The sequence below is a fragment of the Crocodylus siamensis genome, chromosome 2, assembly GCF_052110815.1.
Source record: "Crocodylus siamensis isolate JL-2025a chromosome 2, ASM5211081v1, whole genome shotgun sequence".
Classification (NCBI taxonomy): domain Eukaryota; kingdom Metazoa; phylum Chordata; order Crocodylia; family Crocodylidae; genus Crocodylus; species Crocodylus siamensis.
Genome location: NC_143396.1, coordinates 193,885,020 through 193,907,273, shown reverse-complemented (window position 1 = coordinate 193,907,273; position 22,254 = coordinate 193,885,020). Strand labels below are relative to the sequence as shown.

The window sequence follows — 22,254 nt, the reverse complement described above, 5'->3', positions numbered from 1 at the left end:
ACCTCAGGTAAGTGGGCACTGGGGAGATGCAAGTGGTGGGACAGATGTTATGAGTTTGACAAAGAATTTACTGGGTGAGATTCTGGTGACTGGAAGAGGACAGGCATCTGGAAGGATCACAAGAGTCCTTTTCAGCCTTAAAATGTATGAATTCTGGTGGGATCTATGTAAATTCACAGTTTGCAGAGAGTAATTTAACTTATTACTGGCCATCTCTACTCCTCAGTTGTCTTTGATGGGAGATAGCTTACCAGGGATCTAGACCCAAGGTGCCCCTGTGAGACCCACCTTGCCTCCCAGAACAGGGCACTACATAAAACCTTCATGTGGTGGCTTAGTCCTGCCCTGCCTCACAATATACTGCACACAACCTCTAGAATCAGCAAGGAAAGGACAGCATCAGACGGGTCCTTTCCATCACTAGATCCACATAGCGACATCATCTGAGGAGCTAAATGAGTTTTGCTCACATGGGCCCAAAGAAGGAAGATCTGGTTCCAAAGAACCCACCCACAAGAATCTCACATGTAATCAGTAATCTGCATATTTTTATTATCTAGGGAATCACAAGAAATAGGAATGGGCATCTGGTGCCAGAAAGCTTGTCCAACATCTCTCCCAACTATACAATTAGTCAAATAAAAGATATCATAAAGAAAATGTGCTTTTTGCACATTTTCTGGCCCATCATGGCTACAACAATATTCCAACCCTACTAGGGAATCACTTCACTTGAGCTCAATTTAAGACATGGCCGTTATTTAAAGCAGGGCTGTCCAACTTCTGAGCAGTCAGGTGCCACAGACCCCCAGCCAAACAGACCAGATACTTCCTGACCTCATGCCATGCCACACAGCAGGCAAATCCCTACTGTACCACGCCAGCACCCCTGCGGTGTGCTACATGCCCCCTTCCTACTGCACCATCCTGGTGCCCCCTTGCCACATTGGGCTCCCAGTTCCCACCCTGGACCCTGAGCCACAGGCTCCCTTAGGCTTGTGGATTGCCTCAGCCCCAAGGGTGGAGGGAAGAAAGTGGAAGCTGAAGGTGAGCGGGGGAGTCTAGATACACTGACAGCAGCAGGGGAGAGCAGCACCCAGACTTGGAGCCACAGGTTAACCCCTGAAGGGTTGCATGGAGCCCAGAGGCCACCAGTTGGGCAGCCTTGACTTAAAGCATTGACACACTGATACGATTTCAGGGCAATACAGAAAGCACTTCAGACAGAACCAGAACGAAAATGAGTGAAAAGCAACACCTAGTTAGCAATAATAGGAGCTTTAGAGACTAACATGAAAGGGGTATGTACCTAAAAATCAGTGCAAATCTCTAAGATGTCACTGCACATTGGTGTTGGTCTTGCCTATATAGGAATAATTTAGTGATGTGTTGTAGTAATTGTGAAACCACTAATAACAAATATTGAAATACTTATCTCTGGGATACTAGAGACACTGCTTCCAAAGATAGAAAGTCTCTGAAAAGAAGAGGGTAGATCTCTTCAGACGAAAGATACTAAGTTTTACATGCATGTCTTATTTCTTTGCCTTGACAGACGATGTCTAATGTCATTACTTAGGCAGAGGGGCAGGCAGTTTGTGTGTGTCCTCAGTATTAATTTGAAGCAGGCTTAGCTGAGAGACAGCGATATAAAGTATTTTGAGCTTAAGCTTCCATTCTAAGTCCCACATTTCCATGCCAAATTAAGTCTCACTTAAAACCTGACCCTCTTTCTTCAGTTCCACTCATTGTACTATAGTTAAGACAATGACACCTGGCAAAGTGGAAAAGAGACAAGTCAGTTAGGGGTGCATATGATGTTTGTTGTTTGTTGTAGTTATTTATCTACCCAGGTTTTTTATGACTAGCTGGGCCACTACTACTTTTAAGTAGTATATGAACACTTAAAAAATCATCATGCATTCATACTAAGATACAGTTCTCTCTTTTTCCTAGTCAATTTTAAGTGCTTTTGTGTTGCTGACTATATTTTTTGTTTATAGCATTGATGTAATTGTGAGAAGCATCATATCAAGCATCTGTAGGCCTGGTTCTTACGTCCACTGAGGCCTGATCTAGAAGGATAGATATAGTTTACACTCCTGTTAGAGCCTCTGTACACTGCTAGAGTGGCATGAAACAGCCTTAATGTAACTAAGATTTGGGCTTGAGATCTGCAGTTTATGCTGAAGGTGCTGAGGGCTGAGAGATAATTAATCTTAGTTAGCAATTATTTGCATCATTCTATTACTATTGCTTCTGTTGGCTGCACGACGGCCAGTATTGTTTTAGATCCTATCTTCACACTTACATTTAATAGGTGTGCTTAGGTGTTGTCTCAGTGAGAGAGCATATTCTCTCTCAATTCCCTATGCTACAAGGCTTTTGAGTCCCATTCTGCTCTTCCAAGTCTTTTAATTTTATCTTCACAAAAGAGTGAACTGCAAGAGCCAGAGCAGCATTGTTGCAAGAAGTGTAATGATATTATATACCTGAGTGAAGTCTGCAAGATTTGAAATTGTGGACTGAAAATGCACTTTTTAAATTTAGCAGGGCTCACATTCACTACTGGTTCTTTTGTTTTGTAAACCTAGAAAAAGAGAATTAACATGATTTCGTAAAATGTATTGTAGGCCTCAACTGATCTAATTTCCTTCACTTGTAAAGAGCATTTATGTGGAATGTCAGCTTAATTGAAACCAGAAAGTTAATGTGATGGACTTTGCCTCACAATAAAGTATATGAAATGAAGCAGTTAATTTATCTTGCTAATGAAGTAATGCTGATATTGTGGGGTGGGGTGGGAAGGGAAGCTAGCTAGAGTTTTTGATTCTGTTTCAGCTGGGTGCTGCCTCCACAAACAGGAGGTGGCCTCGCCAGTGAAGAGCCCACAGGTGTTCCAATTTTGTCCTTTCTTTGTGCTCAAGTACTACTGCAAACACCAGTTCAGAAGGATCAACAGGTTTAGGAAGCTGAAAAACTAGGAGTGAATAACTTACATTTTTTAAAGTAAGTATATTAAAAAGTATTAAGTTCTATTGTTTTGACCCCTTAGAGATTTTCCTAAATGAAAACTGTATGCATTGAAGGGGTAGCACTAGTGTGATCAGACACCACTGGAGGTACAATGGCTGCCCTAGGCATAATCCCAGTTTGCTACATTATACACACAAGCCTACAGGCCATACCTGAACCCATACAGAGAAGTTAGCATTGTTAGTGATTACTTCTATGCCAGCTGCCTATGGGCACCACTGCCACTGCACCAACCCATGGCATATCTGCATTGTTGAATGTACTGTACCCTGAGTCCTTACCATTAACAGTACACTGTAGGTAATTTCCTCTACCTAGCTTGTTTTGTAGTCATATATTCACCATTCTACACAGGGAGGCAGGGTAGGTCAGTGTGTATGAATCAGCACTCAGGTTCTGTTCCCAGTTAACTCTCTCTGTCTGGTTTACCTTGTGATGTCGAAGAAGGCCATGTGCTTCTTTTCTTCTCCCGCACCTTATCTGGGAACGTAAACATTACAGGACAGGAACCATTTCTTATGTTGGGTTTGGAAAGTGGACCCTCTGTGCACGTCTAATGACACATGCACATCAAACAAACAGCTGAACAGTCAACTAGATCAGGTGAGTTTTATGTGCCTAACAAGTAGTGTCAAGGCTGAATATGTATGGTGCTGTTCTTCTCCTTTGTGTGTGATTTGCTTTCTTTGTCACGCTCAAGAGACAAGGCCTATATTGCCCTATTTCCTTCATTCTGCGTGTGGGCAAGCCCCTAATGACTTATTACTACTTCCAAAATCAGGCAAGAAGTAATAGCAAATGGTATGTATCCCCTTTGGGCCAATTTATGTAATAGCCATACGGGATACTTTGAAGGAAGTAGGTCTTAAAAGTAACCTACAGAATGTAAGAGGATGTGGTAGCCACAACGGGACCTTAAATCAGGCCCAATGTAAATGAAAATCATGCCTATACTTAAAAGCCTCAATCATAGTTGATTGAGGCTTCTAACAATAATGCCAACCATCTCTCATCCCACACAAACTTTCATGTAACACAGGATCTTGTTTATATTGGGCTTAATCTGCCAAGGAAAACAAAGGGACTACTCACATGTTTAAAGTTAAGCCTGTGCTTATGTGCTTTGCTGGATTAGGGCTAGACTACTCAGCATCTTGCAGGATTGAATCCCTACTCAGGATTAATTTCACCCCTTGTACCTACAGGAACTGTTTGACGAAAAAACTAAGGAGGGTTGTTTTCAGAAAAAATATTACTGTAAAGTCTTAGTCATAGGTTGTTGTTTTTTTTTCCCTTTATGTAATGTAATAGTCTCATATATTCACCTAATATAATAGTTATAAATTTGGCATATAATCCAATTGACTAATAATTCAGAGACATGACTGTAATCAGCATAGTTGATTACTCAAGCTTCCAAAATTCTGAACAGTGAATTGTACTGATTAGTCATAGCTGAAAACTTCTGAGCCTTAATATGCTAGCATAGTATTAATTTTCACCTTATTTGAATAGTGCAAACATCAAGGGGAGAGGAGAATTGTTTAACATGGCCATCAGGTTTATGCACGAAGAAACTAAATGAAAGCAAATAAAAAATAGGCTGAATATTTCCAAACTGTGAGGTCCTTTAGAGCGTAGACAATTTTTAGAAGGAAGGTAGTAAAAACTCCATTATTTGAGGTCTGCAGCCTAAAGTGCGATTTAGATAGCAACACAGTGATCCTGATTCCCTTCCCCCTCGCCTCCCCTCAAACACTCAAACCCCATCAGTGACTTCTTTTGGCACTTTAATGTTTCCCAGATGTTTAGAGATGAGTCTTTGAGCATAGCCAGAACTGCCTCCATCTTGACAGGGCTAAGGAGGTCAGCCCCTAGCTCACAGCTTTGCCTCAGTAGGAGCCAGAAGCTAAGCAAGCCTGCAGCTCCATTTCTTCTACCTGAGGAGCTCAAGCCAATAGACACGCTGGAAAATGGCTAACACACCAACAGGATTGGGATCTAAAACTTCCTTCCTTCTTTCCTATAACATTTGCAGCTATAACTTCCTTATAAAATACAGTTGGAGAGGGTATCCTTTTATATAATGGCCTAAGCACTTGCATAGGAAGAGAAAAAAAAAACCCTTTGCCTGAAAAACTTCCTATTTCCTGCCTCTGAGGAAAGCACACTAACCGCTGGAGTACCAGATAGGCAGGGGGAGGCTATGCTCCCCATCCCATTTGTTGAAACTGTTACACTGCAAAAAAACTACTCCTGGAGATTTAGGGAAGAAAGTGAGAGTGCTTGTATGTGCAATCTGAGTGTGCCTGGAGTGTAGAGATGGAGAAGGGAGATCTTGGTTTGGATTCTTGACCCAGGGAATGTGTATGCATTTTATCAAATTCCTGTTTAATAAAAATACAAAAACTGACTTTTGATCATGGACAAGAACCCAGGCCTCCCTCCGCCCACCATGCTACAAATTTATGCTCCTTCTTGCATTGTCCCTGGCTCAGTGAGTCTTGACTTAGCTGCAGTGGCACAGATTCAGTGAGGTGGAGAATACCTCTGTGGTAGTCCAGGGCCTGGCAGCTAGGACATTCTGGCAGGTGGGAGATGTAGGCTGGATCCCTCCCCAGCTGAGGAGAGCAATAAACCCAGCTGTCTCACTTTCTCAGTGAGCACCCTAACCACTAGGCACTATGCCTGTGCAAAGCAGCTAGTATTCAGTTCAGATTCGGGGACAGTGATTCGATTCAATGATTTGCTTCGGTTGAATCTGGAGATTTGGCAGCAGCCAGATCTCCAAATCGGCCAAGCCAGCCCATCCTCCGCCCCCTCCCAGCCTGGCAATGGCTGCCCCACCCTCCCCAGCTCCCAACACTTGGGGAAAAAAATGCCCTGGCTCAGCAGGTGCTGCCAGGAAGGGGGAGATCCCCGCTGCCTCATGCTGCATGGAGGGCTCTGCCACAAGTCCCCCATCAGCTCTGGCCCTTTAAGAAAAAAAAAGAAAACCTGAAGAAACCCTGGGACTCACTGCGCCTGCCAGTGGGAGGCAATCCCCACTGCCCCCGCTGTCCTGCAGGAGGCTCTGTATGAGCCCCCGAAGCTGCACCAGGAGTGGTGAGGCCTGGGGCTTTTCTTGGCTTTTTTTTTTTTTTAAACGGCCAGAGCCCTGGCAGGTGGGGCAGCTGTGGTGGGGCCAGGGGAGCGGGGGGACAGAGCCCCCCATGCAGTGTGGGGCAGTGGGAATCACTCCTACCTGGCAGCACCCGGTGAGCACCAGGACTTTTTTTTAAAGTACTGGGAGCTGGGGTGGGTAGGGGCAGCCATGGGGGGCTGGGCAAGCAGGTCCCCTCCTCCACCCCCATGGTCCCCTCCTCCACCCTCAGTACTTACCAGCTTGGTGTGGCTGCAGCTCCCTGCTGCAGCCACCGGGCACTGCCCAAATCATCAAAGCTCTCCGAATCTTTGCCGAAGTTTCGGAGGGTTTTGAATCGATTTGGACCTTTAAATTGGTGCTCTGATTTGATTTGGATTTGAAGATTTGGCCACCAAATTGGGCTGAATCTCCTCTGAATCGAATTACCACCCGAAGCTTCACACAGCCCTTCTAGGCACTCACGTACGAGGAGAGTATGGTACAGAACAATAACCTTCCCCTGTTCCAGCCTCACTTAAAAAGAAGTCACCCATGCTCAATTTAAAAGGAAGAGCACTGGCACCTATTTTCAGGAGAGAGGTCAAGGCTGTGGATACGAAGCACATGGAGGTTATTTCCCCGCAACCCTAAGGCTGAGGGGTGGGATTGAAGACTTGTCCCTGCCCTCAGTATGGTATTAGGTAGCTACGCTGTTTCCTGCCCATCCTGCTGCCTATGTTGAATACCACTGTGAGAGGCCTACACATACCCATGTACTATAAGAAGTGTAGGCACTCACTAGGGGTTCTGGATTCCACTCCCAGAGTCAAGTACGTAAAGGTTAAGAATTGTAGCACCTAACTTTTAGGTACTTAAGGCCAGATCCAATCAAAGACTTAAGTCCTTTAAATTGGTGTGTGGCAACCGTCAACCCTCCTGCATCATGGTATATGCATGAGGGCCACCTAGACCTTCAATACATATGCCTGGGCAGAAATTTTTGGAGGAATGGAGGCTGCCCAGACCTTTCATCCTCCCTTTAGGCCATTGAGACCAAATCCAAAGACTAGACTGAGTGTAGGATTTTGGTGCCTTTATGGCTGTAGCTAAATAAATGTCTGGGAATCAAACCAAGGTCTCCTGCATAGTAGGCAAGGATTCTACCACTGAACCACAGGGGATTCCTTGAGTCCTTTAAAACTGGACTGAATATTTACTAGGCAGTATTTCTGCTCTGGTTGGAAGCGGGTAACTTCACAGATCACTGACTTCTAGTGACCCATCACTAGATTCTTTGTTAAGATTCCAGAAAAAAGGGCACATAGATTTATGATTTTGTTTACATCACTGGCATTCAACCTTGTGGTCAAAATCATATTAGAAGTCCAATCCTGAGGTCTTTCATATGCAATTCAGGTCATGGAATTCACAGCCTCTTTTGTTTCATTGCTTGATCATGCTACTGAAGTGTTAGCATCAAACACCTATTTTATTAAGTTAGCAATAACGGAGCAGGAATGCAAACTCTAACCATGGCTTTATTACAGCTACTTCATACACACACAGATCACAGCAAAAGAAAAAGATATCTTTATAAAAAATAGGTCCCAAAAGCCAGAGATTGAGTGAGCAACTTCTGAGTCCTGGGCAGATGGTAGGGCAGGATTATGCTGACTGTTGGGAGAGCAGGAGGTGGGGCAGGGAGGAGACAGGGGGAGCAGAGTCTTACCTACTTCAGCTCCGTTCACTCTGAAGCAGCTGTAGTAGTATGGGCTTGGGCTGCTTCAACTGGGGGGACAGGACCACTGCAGGATCCCTGGAGGCCATTTCTCCCACAAAGAAATCCTACTGGGCACAAGGCACAAGTTCTATGGCCAGACAGCGCAGGGCTGCACTCTGGGGATTGCGCCCCAAAGGGCACACCCTTGAAGTCTGTGCCTGATTTGAGTGGCCCTCTTGCTTCACCCTCCCATAATGCTACTGATAAAACTTTTCTAACGACACTTGAACTAACTGCAATTGCTTTCCATATGGAGGATCTTTAATTCATTTATGTAAGTTATGAATACTGCTAAATAACAAAATTGATATATTTTATACATTAATACATAGTGTCCAATATGCCAACAACAGAGACAGGCTGTGCTCTGCCTACACTATTTCAAGTCAGGTATGGCATTTTCTCAAGTCTCTGATGTTAAGCAACTCAAGCATATGTTGATGTGTCTGTTTTGCCAACCCACTTTCAGCTGTCACCAGCCTCCACAGAAAATAATAATAAACACCAATTATTTCCATAAGGAGATAATTGATATACAGGAAGATTCATGTACAGGATTTAGAGTTCAGGGAATATAAAACCACTTAATCTTCTTAATTTTTGTTCTGCATATCATCTTTAATATAGACAATAAAACTTAGTTCTGATTTTCAGGTGCAATTTTATTGTGGATAATAACACAGCTTCTAGAAAAAGCACAGGAAATATTGATATAGCAGTGTCTCTTTTATTTGTGGGCATATAAAATACACCTTTATAAAAGCAACTAAACCTGCAGCTGAAGGCATGCACGTAAATTTAGATAAACCAATACTATGAGATATATACTTCATATAACAAGTACTGAAATGTTTTTGACTTTGTTGCACATGTTAATCTTGAACTTTAAAATCAAATAATGAAATGGCACTAACAGTACTGCAGAACATATAGTTATTAAACTATTAGACACTAAAGTAAACTCTTTTTTACTGGGTAATGGGTAAAAGTACAAATATAATCCCAAATACAAAGAATTTAGCCCTAATAGAAGTTAAGTGACTCATATTTCTTTGGAAGGTAGAACGTTTGCGATGCTGAGGCATGTATACTTTGGCTCCATTATCTGCTTAAAATAGTCTATTTTGCATGTGACCACATTAAAAAAATATTCTAATTTCACGTTGTATGAAGAATTTAATCTGTGACTTATTTTTACACTGACTTTAAAAACCCAATAAAAGTTCTCACGGTAAAATGATATACACCACTCAAGAATGCAGCAAAAAAGGCTACAAGTATTATTCAAGGCACTATCTACCCTGGGCGGCATGGCACAATTAGAGGTTTCAAGTGAAGATAACATTTTGACAGGAGGTCAAGAATACCTGAAAACAGGCCTATAACTCATACATGATATACTGGATAGTCACATTTTTCTCTCTAATGAAGTACAACCTATCACCTACTTCATGGCAGAGAATGCTCTGGTCTTTTGGTCCTTCATGGCAGGCTAATTTCCTGTTAGCCTTCTGTGGGCCCAAAAGCCTGTTGGCCCTCACATCACAATAAACCCACACTGTCAACGTGCTCACAAGATACTGTCCTTTTTAAAATACTATCACTAACCTAGAAACTGTCATCATTTACAAATAATTATAATTAAGGCTATGATTGGCCTAAAGCTTAAACTACCTCTGTGCCATTTCTATGATCTATGGGTCAAATACTGTGTTCAGCTGCACTTTTGTAAGTCAGAAATAACATCACTGTAATTGATGACAGAATAGGTAGATTAACACTTACTTTCACATAAGGAAGGTGCAGGTCCAATGTTAAGTGGAAAAAAACAACTAACGAGAGGAATATTACTTTTTTCTATATTTTCCTATATCAAAGTAATAAATATTATATATAATCTGTATATTAGATTTTGTAATCCTTTTATAGCCTATTTAAATCTCTACTATCAGAAATATAATCAGTGATCCACTCTTATAGGTCAGTATGTAAAGTGTGTGTTTGTGTTTAAAAATAACATACTATTCTAAGTTTACCCTGCGTTCTCATATCCATAGAAGCTTTTCATTTACATGAAGTTTTCGCTGTAAAACAGATTTTCATGTAACAGTTTAGATTAGTTTTGCAAAATAGTAAGATTTTACGGTACCAAGGGTCAGACAATTACAGTACTGTAGGTATTTAACAATTCTGTGCATTGATTAAAGATAAAATTAACTGATACACACAAAAGCCAATTATGTCACGACCAGAGCAGCATATGAAAAGAATTTAGACAAATGCGCAACTGGAAGCAAACAATTAGTCTTGCTATTTCTATGCGTATATAGAGAACTCTCTTTCTGAAAGAAAGGACTGCTATGAAAATAAGAACAATGCAAATATATCCACTTTACTTATACAGGATGTTCACAATATGTCAGATTGAAAGATCTAAGATTTGTAGAAAAAAACAGTCCTAGCATTCTGCTGGTTACTAGCATATAGGACTGCAAATGGACAAATGACATGTCAAGTAACTGATAGAGGGAAATGTGAAACTTTTTGGCAAAATATTAAAACACAGGGAAGTTACTGCTGATACATACACTATATATCACGATTGACTGATAAACTATGTATTTTTATCTTCCCAAAAGGTAATTCACACTGGGTGCATCTACACATGTGCTTTACTGTGCAGTAAACTAATTTACTGTGCAGTAAAGCATCACCATCTATATGTATGCTGCAACGAGGGTGCAGTAAATTAATTTACTCCAGCATAGGGCAGTCCTGTCAGACAAAGGTACTGTCTGATGGTGGAGTAAATTACTGTGCTTAAATGCATGTGTAGACATCAGGATTAGTTTACTCCAGCTCAAATAGCACCAAAGTTTATTTAGTTGCACTACTTGCACATGTTGATGGACTCACTGAGATCTGGAACAATGGAAACAGATCTGATCATATATACAAATGTGTGTATTTTGACTGGGGGCAACCAGTCTCGTTATTTCCATCTCAGACTGTGGACAGATGAAATTCTACGATGTAAACGGGAGCAGGAAAGAAAGAGAGTACAACACCTGCATGTGCATGTCAACTAATCCACTGTAACTCTTGTGTGTCCCTAAACAGGGCCGGTTTAAACCAGAATGAAATGGCAGCTTTATTACTGTTGCTTCATCTGTCCATGTCCTTAAAAAAGGCAAATAAACATTCTTTTCTGAATTTCTAATTTCAGAAGCTTTAGGGATTTTGGTGCAAAGGAAAAACTGTGCGTTTAAAAGTCATTCCCAAAATGTAGGACTATCTAGATATTTCTAATGAAGACATTTGGAATGTATATAACTGTATCGACCCTTTAGTTCAGTGAACATCCTAGTTTATTGCCCTCTGAACTAAATATTGACCTTTTCTTTGCCTCAGTCGATATTTACCTTCAGAATAATGAATCTTTATAACCACCTCTCCGGAAGTCAATATCTTCTCATTATTTAACATCACTTATTATCCATCAAAGAGAGAACATAATTGTTTGGTTTGATTTAACACTAATGATTTCATTGGAAAACTGTAGAGAGGAAAAAAACTACAAAATAAAATATTTTATGTTTTGTATAATAAGTAAAATAAAGCTGTTACTTATCTTGCTTATTAGCATTGCATTCCTTCAGATAAACAGAAGATAGGCAAGATTATTTTTTTACCTCTACCAATTTTACAGTGGTATAAATCAGGCTTCTTAAGGCCAGAATAGATCACTAAGATCATTTAGCATGATTTTCTGTATAACACAGATTTTCCCAAAGTCAGTCCTTCCCTGACTTCGTAAACGCTGCTGAACCAAATAATTTGTGGTTAACTTACCACATCTTTCTTCAGAAGAAAACTTATCATAACATTTAAAATGATACTTAATTCACAACTCCTTTTGGTAACCAGGCTTCAGTGGACTTGTTCCTGATTTATATCAATACAGTGAAATTGCCACAATGGATGGCAATGTCTATGGGTATCTATACATGAGCCAGGAGGCTGCTCCAATGCGCTGTAATTACAGTTCGTCGAAGCAGATTTGATTAACTGAGTCTGGAGCGTGGCAATTACTGCACTCCAGCAGCCCCCAGCATCTCATGTATCAGTGTCCCCATGCTTATAAATGATGGCAGGGGCGTTTTGTCTGAAGCTCATTTGATGAGCTTTAGATAAAGTGCTCTCGCCACCATTTTTAAGTGCAGGGACGCTGACACATGTGATGCTCTGGATGCTTTAATTAGAGTGGCTCTCAGAGCCCCCCACTCCCAGAGCACATGTAAAAACACCCTATGTGCCTGGAGCCTGAGACTGGGAAGAGAAGAGAATTTAGTTCTGGTTTCATTTTTCTTTCTTCATTGGTACTGCAACTGAAAATGTAAATCATTACAGTTTAGAAATGGAACGTTCTTTTGCACATCTGTTGAAATTTCCCTTCAAAAAGAATTTCAGCAAGTCCAAATCTAAGAACAATGTTTGGGATTTTAAACGGGTAGAGATGTTTGTGGAAAATATTAGTCTTATTTGTATGTTTTATACACTGTCAGCAAGACAAATCAATCATGAAGTAGCCAAGGGGACAGAACATGACTAATTCTTTGTAATTAATCTAAACTAGCAGTTATGTCTTAATGTATAAAATAGGCTATACAGTGAAACAGGTTGCATCATGTATTACATTTATATATATATTTTTAAGGTAAAGGCAAAGGACCAGATCCTATTCCACTTCTATTATGTGCCAAAGTTGACAAAGAATATGGACAACCATTCATTTGTAATGCTGTCAGGTGCTTCAGAACTTTGCAACATTACAAAAATATAGCACTATTGGGATGTATTCCAGACATCTAACTGGAGAGTGACAAAGTTGCCTAAAAGGCAAGCTGTCCAGCTGGAGAGTGATGGGAGAGGGAGGACTGCTCCTTGCCCCCAGGAGAATCTGGTCATGGACTACCTGCCCTCTCCCCTGCTGGGGAAGGAAGTAGGCTTTCAGTGATCAGCTAGCAGTGGCTAAAAAGCAGCAGCTGCCAAAGAGAGGCAGCAATCACCTTTAGGGAAGTCTGCGGTGAGGAGAGATACTCTTTTTACCCCTGCCATCCCTGGTAGTACAGACGTTCAGTCTCCTGGGAGAAACTCTCCTGGGAGTGAGTTAACTCTGGTTGTTCCTGAGTTATCTTTCTCCCAGGGTGGCCATTTTTGCTCCAAGAGAAAACGCTTGAACTTCTGTATGCTTGTTTTCTAATGAGAGAACAGTGATTCTCTTGGTAGAAAGTGAGTATTTGTTATTTCCCTTTATTTCTGTATTCTACTTTTACTTTGGAAGGTGGGGCTAAAGATCCTACGTTTAGGAAGGGGCTGTATTATTAAGTATGTCATAGTGAAATTTTTATTTGGAACTAAAGGTCTTTTTAATGCACAAAATTAAACGAACAAGCTATTCCGAGTGCTTTTATCATGTATATTTAAATCAGAACATCTCATTATTACAAGTCTGAAGGAATGGGTGACTATGTCAGTTTGTACTTTAGGAAGAACCCTTCATCTTAGCTCTGCTATGAGTCATCACTTCCTATATCTTTCCAGGCACATTCTGTTAGTACAGTGCTCAATACATACTGTAGTACAGCAATACAATCTTCCCTCCAACTAGAAAAATATTTGTACATATTTGTGAAATTAACACACAGCTGAAGAAAATTTCCTAAAATTGATTCAAAATTCCAATCTTATTAAAGTTATCAGGTATTTATGTTGTTCTGAGTATTTTACCACAGTGAGAATAGGGGGATTTTACTGAGATATGGATTTTCTCAGGAGGTACCTAAATAGTTTCCTTCAACCTTTTTGTTTCACAACTTTACTTAATTTTACATAGCTCTCATTTTAAATATAGTGTGAAGTAAATATTTTAAGACTATCAGATCAAAAAGAGAACTCCCATGAAATGATTCAGCTCCTTGAAAAATACAAATGATGCAAAGGAATGATGGTGATGAATGTGACTGTCAGAACAGGTTGCTTCATTGATAGGTTCCAAATAAATTCCTCATTCCACATTCCTGTATTTGGTAAATAAATTGTACAGCACTCTCAGTGTAGACTTCAAGTCACAATTTACAATATCTAGAAAAAGAGGGGGGAAAGAAGCATTAGCCCTTTATAACTTCCAAGAAATAATAATTATATATTTGCAAATGTTTAAGCACCAACCCAACCATCAGTTTTGTATTGCAAATGACAACAGACAGACAATTTCCTGATTTGCTAATGTGACCAAATGGTTAGAGGCTGATATGCAATAATTTGGACCCATGATTATTTACATTAAAATACATTCACAGTTGATTGTGGGAGAAAAAATTGCAGATAAAACTGCACGTAACTTTAAAAAACATTTGGCACCCAGGGTCTCATCCTACAATGGACTTGTGCCCATATGCAATGGCTGCAGGACTAGCCCACTACTAACTATGTGGATTTATCTATATTAGGGACAGATATTTCTGTCACAGCTCAGGTTGGTAGCATTACAGTTTACTTTATAGTGAAGTGAGAATTTCCTCCATCAGGCCTGGAGGGGAAAAACTTTCAATCACGTGGTCTCTCTATTTCCTAACAGAAGTGTTCTCAGGATCTTAATGGAAAATCACTTTGTAAAAATGTTTTTGACTATCCTGTTAAAATGTTTATAAATTTCCATCGCCTCAGTATTATTCTACAGAATCATTAAGAAAAGAAATCTTAAAAGGTAGCATTGCCATTTGGTTTTATAGATCTGAATCCTGTCCAGTTCATATAGAATCCTTTTAAATTTCTGTAGAAACATGATTATCTTACGACTTTTCTGGAAAGAGCTCATGTCTATGTCTGATCTGTTAAATGAAGGTGACACCTAGAAAAGCCAGTTCTTGACCACGACTCTCCTTTATAATTCTTCCTCAGTCAATGATGAGGTGACATGAGTTGCATACAAAGATTCCTCTGAGAACTAGGAAGCCTTTACAGCTTCTGGACTATCAATCTTACTGTCTCTTTTGTACTGGATCAGTCCCTTAATTGTAGAATTACTTGTTCTGAAAAAGCCACAATTTCACTGTGTTTCTTGTTCATTGTTTTGAAATTATTCTCTCATGTAGCTTCTGATTACATTTGCACTGCAACACAAACACTGTACCATGCTACACACTGTCAAGAACTTAAAAGATCAAAGCTTTTGTTAGAAAAGTTATGGACAGAATTTCTTGAAACACTATGTGTACTGTCTATGTGCTGTAGTAACTGTTTTGAAAAGAGCCATGACAACTGGCAAACAAAAAAGCCCAAACATTAGACTTTTCGATCTATGTTGACTTCACTGAGAACCATACTTCCAAGTTATTTAGATGTTTTTGAAAAACTGAAGACTTCTATTTTTTTAAAAATTGGCCAGTGACATTAAACAGCATATTTAAAGAAGTCACTTAAATACAATGAAGTAGTAAAAGGCAAAAATAAAGTGGGGAAGAAAACCTTTTCAATACGTTAAAAATATTAGAAATAATCTGGTCACTCTGAAAAAGTCATTAGTATTTCTGCTCATATTTTCTGATTTTTTTTGTAAATATGTTTTTCATATTCTGAGGCACTTTGCAGCATTTTTTCATCAAGAAAATGTAGAGGCCATGTAGGAATGTGAAGATTACTCAGTATACACATTTAAAGCAAATTCCTTCTCAATATTCTTTTCCTCATTGGATATTTTAGGCACGGGCATTGTGCCCAATGTAACAACACATAAAACAGATGTGTATTTCCATTCACATTGGGCAGGAAGTTTCATATTAAGAATTTCAATAATTGCACATGAAATGTCATATATATACTCAAATGTTTCTATGGTTGATTTATATTGGAATGGTTAGCTGCCCCTGGAGCAGAAAATACCTGAAAAATTGAATGCCCTAAGAATTTTAAACCTCTGCTGAGATCGTGGAGTCATAGCTACTTTGTTTTCCTTGGATCCCGAAGTTTCACTATTTCCCCCTTCTCACTTTACTGTCCTGAACTTGAAGTATTGTAATACAGTTGCTATCAATTTAGCTAAGCAGGACTGCAAATGATTGTCAGAGCCATCATAAATAGATAAACTAGGACCAAACAGGTTCAAAATATGGAAGGAGATGAGAAGCCCAAATGGTTGTTCCTCTGTCAGTTTTTTTGGAAGGGGAAAAGGAAATCCCTGTCTATTTCTCTTCAAAAAGTGTGTCCATGGCTGGAGGGTTTACATGCCACAGTGAACGAGCCTAGATGCATGCATTTCCTATGAGAGTACATGGCTGAAATCCTGTCCTTAGTAGACAGTAAAACACTTATTTTCAATGGGACCAGTGATTCTTCATTGGGGTGCTACACAGTGTTAGCATTAGTAGGTTTACAAACATGATTCACAAGGCAGACCCAGAGATTTCAAATAGAAATCCATAACTGTTGTCTTTTGAAATTATTTGCAACAGTAAAACTGCTCTATTATTTTTCTGGAGTCAAAGAAAGTGAAAATTAAAAAAGTTTGATTTAGACTATTATCCTAGCAACAAAAAGAAGGCAACTGTGGATCAGCTCTGACCCCAAATTTATATGCTTAGGTTCTCCAGTCAAAAGCAAGTGCATGGATATTTGATATTTTTCTCTTCCTTCTGTAACATATAAATCTTCTGCAAAACTTTTAATTAGATTGCCTACCAAACTGTCCAGAATATGCAAATGTGGGATAGGAGGAAATGAGGTTATCTACATGTGTGGTTGATACCATTTCCCATTTATTATTTTATCATTTTTCCTTTCAACAAATATTATATTTTGTTACTGGTATTCAGTAGGCCAGTCAGGGAATGAGAGAACAAGGAGATTTCTACAGCCTTTGCATAAGCACTTCTACTGGCCAGTGTGGGAATTACCAAGGAGGATTGAAGAACACATGTTGAAAAGACTTTCCTTACAAGAAGCAGCTTACATTCCCATGCAACACTTATTGCTGACTGCAAGAGGGCTGGCCACAAACCACTGACAATTTAAGCACTCTAGATATATCTTGCCTTTCCATGTGTGGGTTAGAAGGTTTTTGTGTACCCTTCAGCCTACTGGGAAGCTATTATACAGAATATGACTTCACTTTCTGATAACAATACACAGTAAATACAGTAGGATACCTTCTGGTCTTGGTTTTGGTTTTTCCAACCCTCCATCCTGCATAAGCTCAAATGAGAAGGACACATTAAGGACCTGGTAATATAATGAAGACATTTACTATTGACTATTTTCAGTCCAGTGTACATTGGCAGCGTAGGTTGTGTTTTAAAGACAGATAAGTCAGATCCTTAGCTGAAGGAAAGAATCAAGATTCCACATATCAGCTGAGGGTGTGACCCAGACAATTCAGAATAATAATAATTGTTCTACATATTACATTTGGGAGGAGCAAAAATAAAGTAACAGCAACTGGATGAGCATTGACCTGAACAGAAACTGGTCTCAACTTTCCATGGAGAGATAAGTCAAACTGGAAGTTATAAAATAATTAACAAAAGAAATAGCAAAAAAGCAATGCTAAGTTCCATATATTGCTCTGTATTTGAACTGTCCTGGAAATCAACTGCTATTGAGTGTGAAGACCAAGGGCATGGTGTAAAATTATATATTATACTTGCAAAGTTACTTGATTTAGTATTTCTAAACAACATGAAACTTTACTACATTCTATGTCTGTTTCTCATAACTTGATTTTGCTACCGTTCCATGCACATACGTCCTATTTAAAACAATACTGAGTACAGCTCAATGGCAACACTAGAAGGGTGCAATAGGCTACAAGCTGACCTTGACAGGTTGCAACGGTGGGCGGATGAGAATAGGATGGGGTTTAACACTGATAAGTGCAAGGTGTTGCACATGGGGAGGAAGAACCGGCACCACACTTACAGGTTGGGGAACTCCCCTCTTGCCAGCACGGAGACGGAAAAGGATCTTGGAGTCGTCATTGACTCCACGATGAACATGGGCCAGCAGTGTGGGGAGGCAGTCAAGAAGGCCAACCGTACCCTGTCATGCATCCACAGATGCATCTCAAGCAGGTCCAGGGAGGTGATCCTCCCCCTCTATGCGGCACTGGTCAGGCCGCAGCTGGAGTACTGTGTCCAGTTCTGGGCGCCACACTTCAAGAGGGACGTGGACGATATGGAAAGAGTCCAGAGGAGGGCCACTTGTATGATCGGGGTCAGCAGGGCAGGCCTTATGAGGAGAGGCTACGGGACCTGAACCTGTTTAGCCTCCACAAGAGAAGGTTAAGGGGGGACCTTGTGGCCTGCTACAAACTGGTCAGGGGAGATCAGCAGGTATGGGGGGAGTCCCTGTTCCCCCGTGCGCTGCCAGGAGTGACCAGGAATAACGGTCACAAGCTGGCGGAGGGTAAGTTTAGATTAGATATTAGGAGGCGCTACTTCACAGTCAGGGCGGCTAGGGCCTGGAACCGGCTTCCAGGGGAAGTGGTGCAGGCTCCTAGCCTGGGGATTTTTAAAAGGAAGTTAGATGAGCACCTTGCCGGGGTCATCTGACCCCGGTGCTCTTTCCTGCCAAGGCAGGGGGTCGGACTAGATGATCTACCTAGGTCCCTTCCGACTCTAGCTACTATGAAACTATGAAACTATGAAACAATACACACTGGCTGCCAATAAACAGTTAATATTTGCTAAATAGTTAATACAAATTTTCCCTCGATTCAGAAGCGGCAATAACTGTGCCATCCATCTCAGACCACAGTGTGGTAACTGCTTACCAATTGTGATCAATAAAGTCCTCTTTTGAATGGAGGTGCAGTATATCCATCTAACACAAAAAGGTTTGCATATGTTTCACAGGATGTGTTTTTCTTTATATAAATACGAAATTCAACAGCAGAATTACCTTTTGTTCAAAACTATCGGGAGTCAAGAAAAAGCTGTGCAGAGGTACGAAATAGCCTTCCAGGAGACCCATTAGAAGCACGAGGTACACACCATCTGCAAACTGTCAGAAGTGCATTCTGAGTACATTTTCTAAAATAGTATCTTACTGTTTCATTTGATAGACCATATGGATCTTGCCTAATGTAGAATGGTTAGGAGACATCTAACCCAAATATTTTCAACCATATCCAAAAAATGCCATCTATTTTGACTTCTCATGATTATATCGAGTTTTATATTGTGTTATGCTTCACAGTTCAATTGATCTCATGCTGGAGGTATGTTAGAATGCCACTGAGGTCAGCAGGTACTGTGCAGTTAAACCCAGAGAATGAGGGTAACAGGACAGAGGAAGTGAATTCATCCCTGAAGGAAGATTTAAGCTGATGGGGTTGAGTTCCTATCAGTGAAAAAAGTAGATGATTAGGAAGGACCCAGTGATACAGCTGTGAGGTCTATACCTTCAATTCAAATCCTATTGCCCCTGCAGAAGAGGCTTAGCTCTCTTCCACAAATAACCTGTAACATGGCACATAACTGCAGAGCAGGAAAAAACAGAATAAAATACACAGAAATTTCAGTATGCTGGGAAGAGAGGAGGGAATTAAAGAATCAAGAGACTTGTCCAGAGGGCAGTAAAGTCCATATTAATCTATTTTACAGTGTAAAGAATTACAGGTAGGCGATGTCTAGCTAACTGTTATGGTACTGCTATGGTGCATAGAGAATATAACTCCAGATGGCATGTACAGGGTTTAAAAACATATAACTGTAATTCTTTAAACATTTTTTCTCAACATTTCAGATCACATTCCTTATTTGGGACTATGAGAATGTGATAACTGTAGACCTTTTTTGAACACAGATACAGTACATCAATCTAACATAAAAAGGCTTGCATGGCATGTGTGTTATGGTTATGATTCAAGTTCCTCAAGATCATTAACATTCTGATTTAAAAAATATATATATATTGTTTTTATACTTGTAATACATAAAATCAGATGCTTGGCTTTTATCTGAAGATAAGTTAAGACAAGGCACAAAAATATTTTTGCCCGAAGGGAACATTTCTCAGTCATTCCTGATTTCCTCTAAAAAGAGATTTAGAATTGAATAGCCATTTCAATCTTATCTATAGCATCATGAACAGTGCCTATAACATATCTTCACTTAATCAAATTCTGTTTATCCAATTCCCCAGGTCATCTGAAACAACTCATGTCTCCCTGAAGCAGCTCATCCTCTCTCTGCTGTTGGGAAAAAAAATCAGCCGCTCAGCTTAGCAAACTGAATAAATGTTTTAGTAGTTGCAGGGCACAGTTGATTAATAAGAGTTCATCAAGAAGAAAACAGTGGAATAAACAAACACACACTTAAAAACAAGACTTTCAGAAATATGAGACTTTACAGGCTGCCTCCCATTTGATTTCTTTCATCTTACAAAAGCCATACCATTAAACTAATGTTTCTGAGGCATCCTTTTAATAGAAAGACTATTCTGCTGACACTACACCTTTAATTGGTAAACATGTAGACTGAGGTCTCTTCTACCTACTTCAATGTGTAATTTCTAGGGCTGTGTGAAGCTTCAGTCACTGATTCAATTTGGAGGAGATTTGGCCTGATTTGGTGGCTGAATCTCTGGATCCAAATTGAATCAGCAGACCCATTAATCTCTCTGAATTGAATTGGAAGCCTCCAATTTGGTTCAGAGAGTTTCGACGATTCGGACATAGACACAGCTTTATATGTTTTTTCTACATACCTCAAGGTACCAGGCAGCTCGTGAACACTTAGATGCTGGGGCGGATGGAGTGGCCCATGGGAGTGCGGGGGGCTCCCCAGTGTGCTTGGCAGTGGACCCAGAAGTGGACCAGAAGCACTTCCGGTCAACTTCTGGGTCCGCTGCGGAGTATGCGGAGAACTGGTGACAGTAATCCGAATCATCAAATCAAATCACTGTCCCCCAAATCAGGCTAAATCAGAATCAAATACAGCCCGCTTTGCACACCCCTAGTAATTTTCTTGTGGCAACCACATTGTTTGCAAGCAAAAGGTTAATAGGAAAGAGTTTAATATATTGTTAGTCACTTTCAAATGGATTTAGTGCCTAAAACAAGAGAAGCACCAAGCACCAGGGCTGCCAATACACATACTCGTTTGCGTTCTAATTAGAACACATCAGAGCAGACTCAATTAACTTAATTAAAACACTCCAGCATCACCTCAGTCACATGTATTAAGCCCCTCGTGAATTTAAAAATGTCTGTGGGGGTGCTTTATCTAAACCTCATTGAATAAGCTTGAGACAAAGTGTCCTGTGGCCATTTTAAAATATGTGGGGGCTTAATACATGTGACAGTGAGCCATTTTAATTAGAGCAACTTTCTGGGAACTATTCTAATTAAAATGAAACCCTCCCACCCTCGAGCACAGGTGACCCTGTGTGAATCTTTCAAATCTAGAGCCCAATCATGCTACTACTTAAACATGGGTATTTGGGGTAATTATTGTGATGTAAACAGTCCCAGTGAAAAGTCTTGATACTGTCCAATGAGATTGTTTACGCATAAAGACATAGTTAGCCATGTTAGTCTAAAGTCAGGCAGAAGGCAGGGTAGACATGCACCTTATGGACTAACCACCAAAGTGTACATGTACCCTGACCTCTATATGCATAAACTAAAGACAGTGAGAATGCAATTGCCAACTTGGAATATGACCAAGACAACATTACTAAATTCTGGAAAAAGAATCATGGGATCTTTCATGATCAAAACTAGTCAAGATCCTCCTTATTAAGTATAATGGTAATTTTAATGCTAATGAAGATATAAATCTGTTAGAGAGAGCAAATTTACATTGGGTATGTCTACACATGCCTCTACAGTGCTGTTGTTACCATAAGGAAGTACTAAATGATGGTGCAGTAACAGCCTGTACTACACTGTGCATGTACTGCATGGTTATTTTTAACTACTATATTGCCATAGTGGCGCACTATATTGACGGGCATAGCTGCAGAGTCGCTATTTTTGCCCACAGACGTTATGTCACCGTAGTGCATTGCTACAGCGATATAGCATCATGTGTAGATGCGCCCAGTTATTATTAGAAACTGCTGACTGTCTTTGTTGAACAGGTTTTTATCCTTACATGAAAGACATTTATACAATTAAAATAATTGTAAAAAGGTTTCTCGATGAAATAACCATTTCCTTAGAAATTGCATAATATGAATCTGCTAAGACCTTTGACCAGGTTAGGACACAGATACAATATAGTTCAACCATCCTTATTAATTAGGGCTATGC

The 22,254-nt window shown here is 40.1% G+C and overlaps 1 protein-coding gene and 1 long non-coding RNA gene across 5 annotated transcripts in view; one reads left to right on the top strand and one right to left on the bottom strand.

Moving 5' to 3' along the window:
* The first annotated feature begins 2,885 nt into the window (after positions 1-2,885).
* Positions 2,886-22,254, top strand: LOC149871546 (uncharacterized). Its single transcript, XR_016440262.1, has 3 exons — positions 2,886-3,009; positions 3,481-3,639; positions 20,142-22,254. It is a non-coding gene; the product is annotated as an uncharacterized LOC149871546 (long non-coding RNA).
* Positions 8,582-22,254, bottom strand: part of PARVA (parvin alpha) — a 114,984-nt gene continuing 101,311 nt past the window's right edge. For 3 of the 4 annotated variants that reach the window (XM_090032712.1, XM_090032713.1, XM_090032714.1), the window contains 3 exons: positions 18,897-18,998; positions 17,147-17,219; positions 8,582-14,084 (listed from right to left, as the gene is read on the bottom strand). In XM_090032712.1, the coding sequence (XP_089888838.1) occupies positions 14,008-14,084; positions 17,147-17,219; positions 18,897-18,998 (252 nt within the window). In that variant the 3' untranslated portion in view covers positions 8,582-14,007. The remainder of the gene's footprint in view (positions 14,085-17,146; positions 17,220-18,896; positions 18,999-22,254) is intronic. The other variant, XM_090032716.1, reaches the window with a different exon arrangement.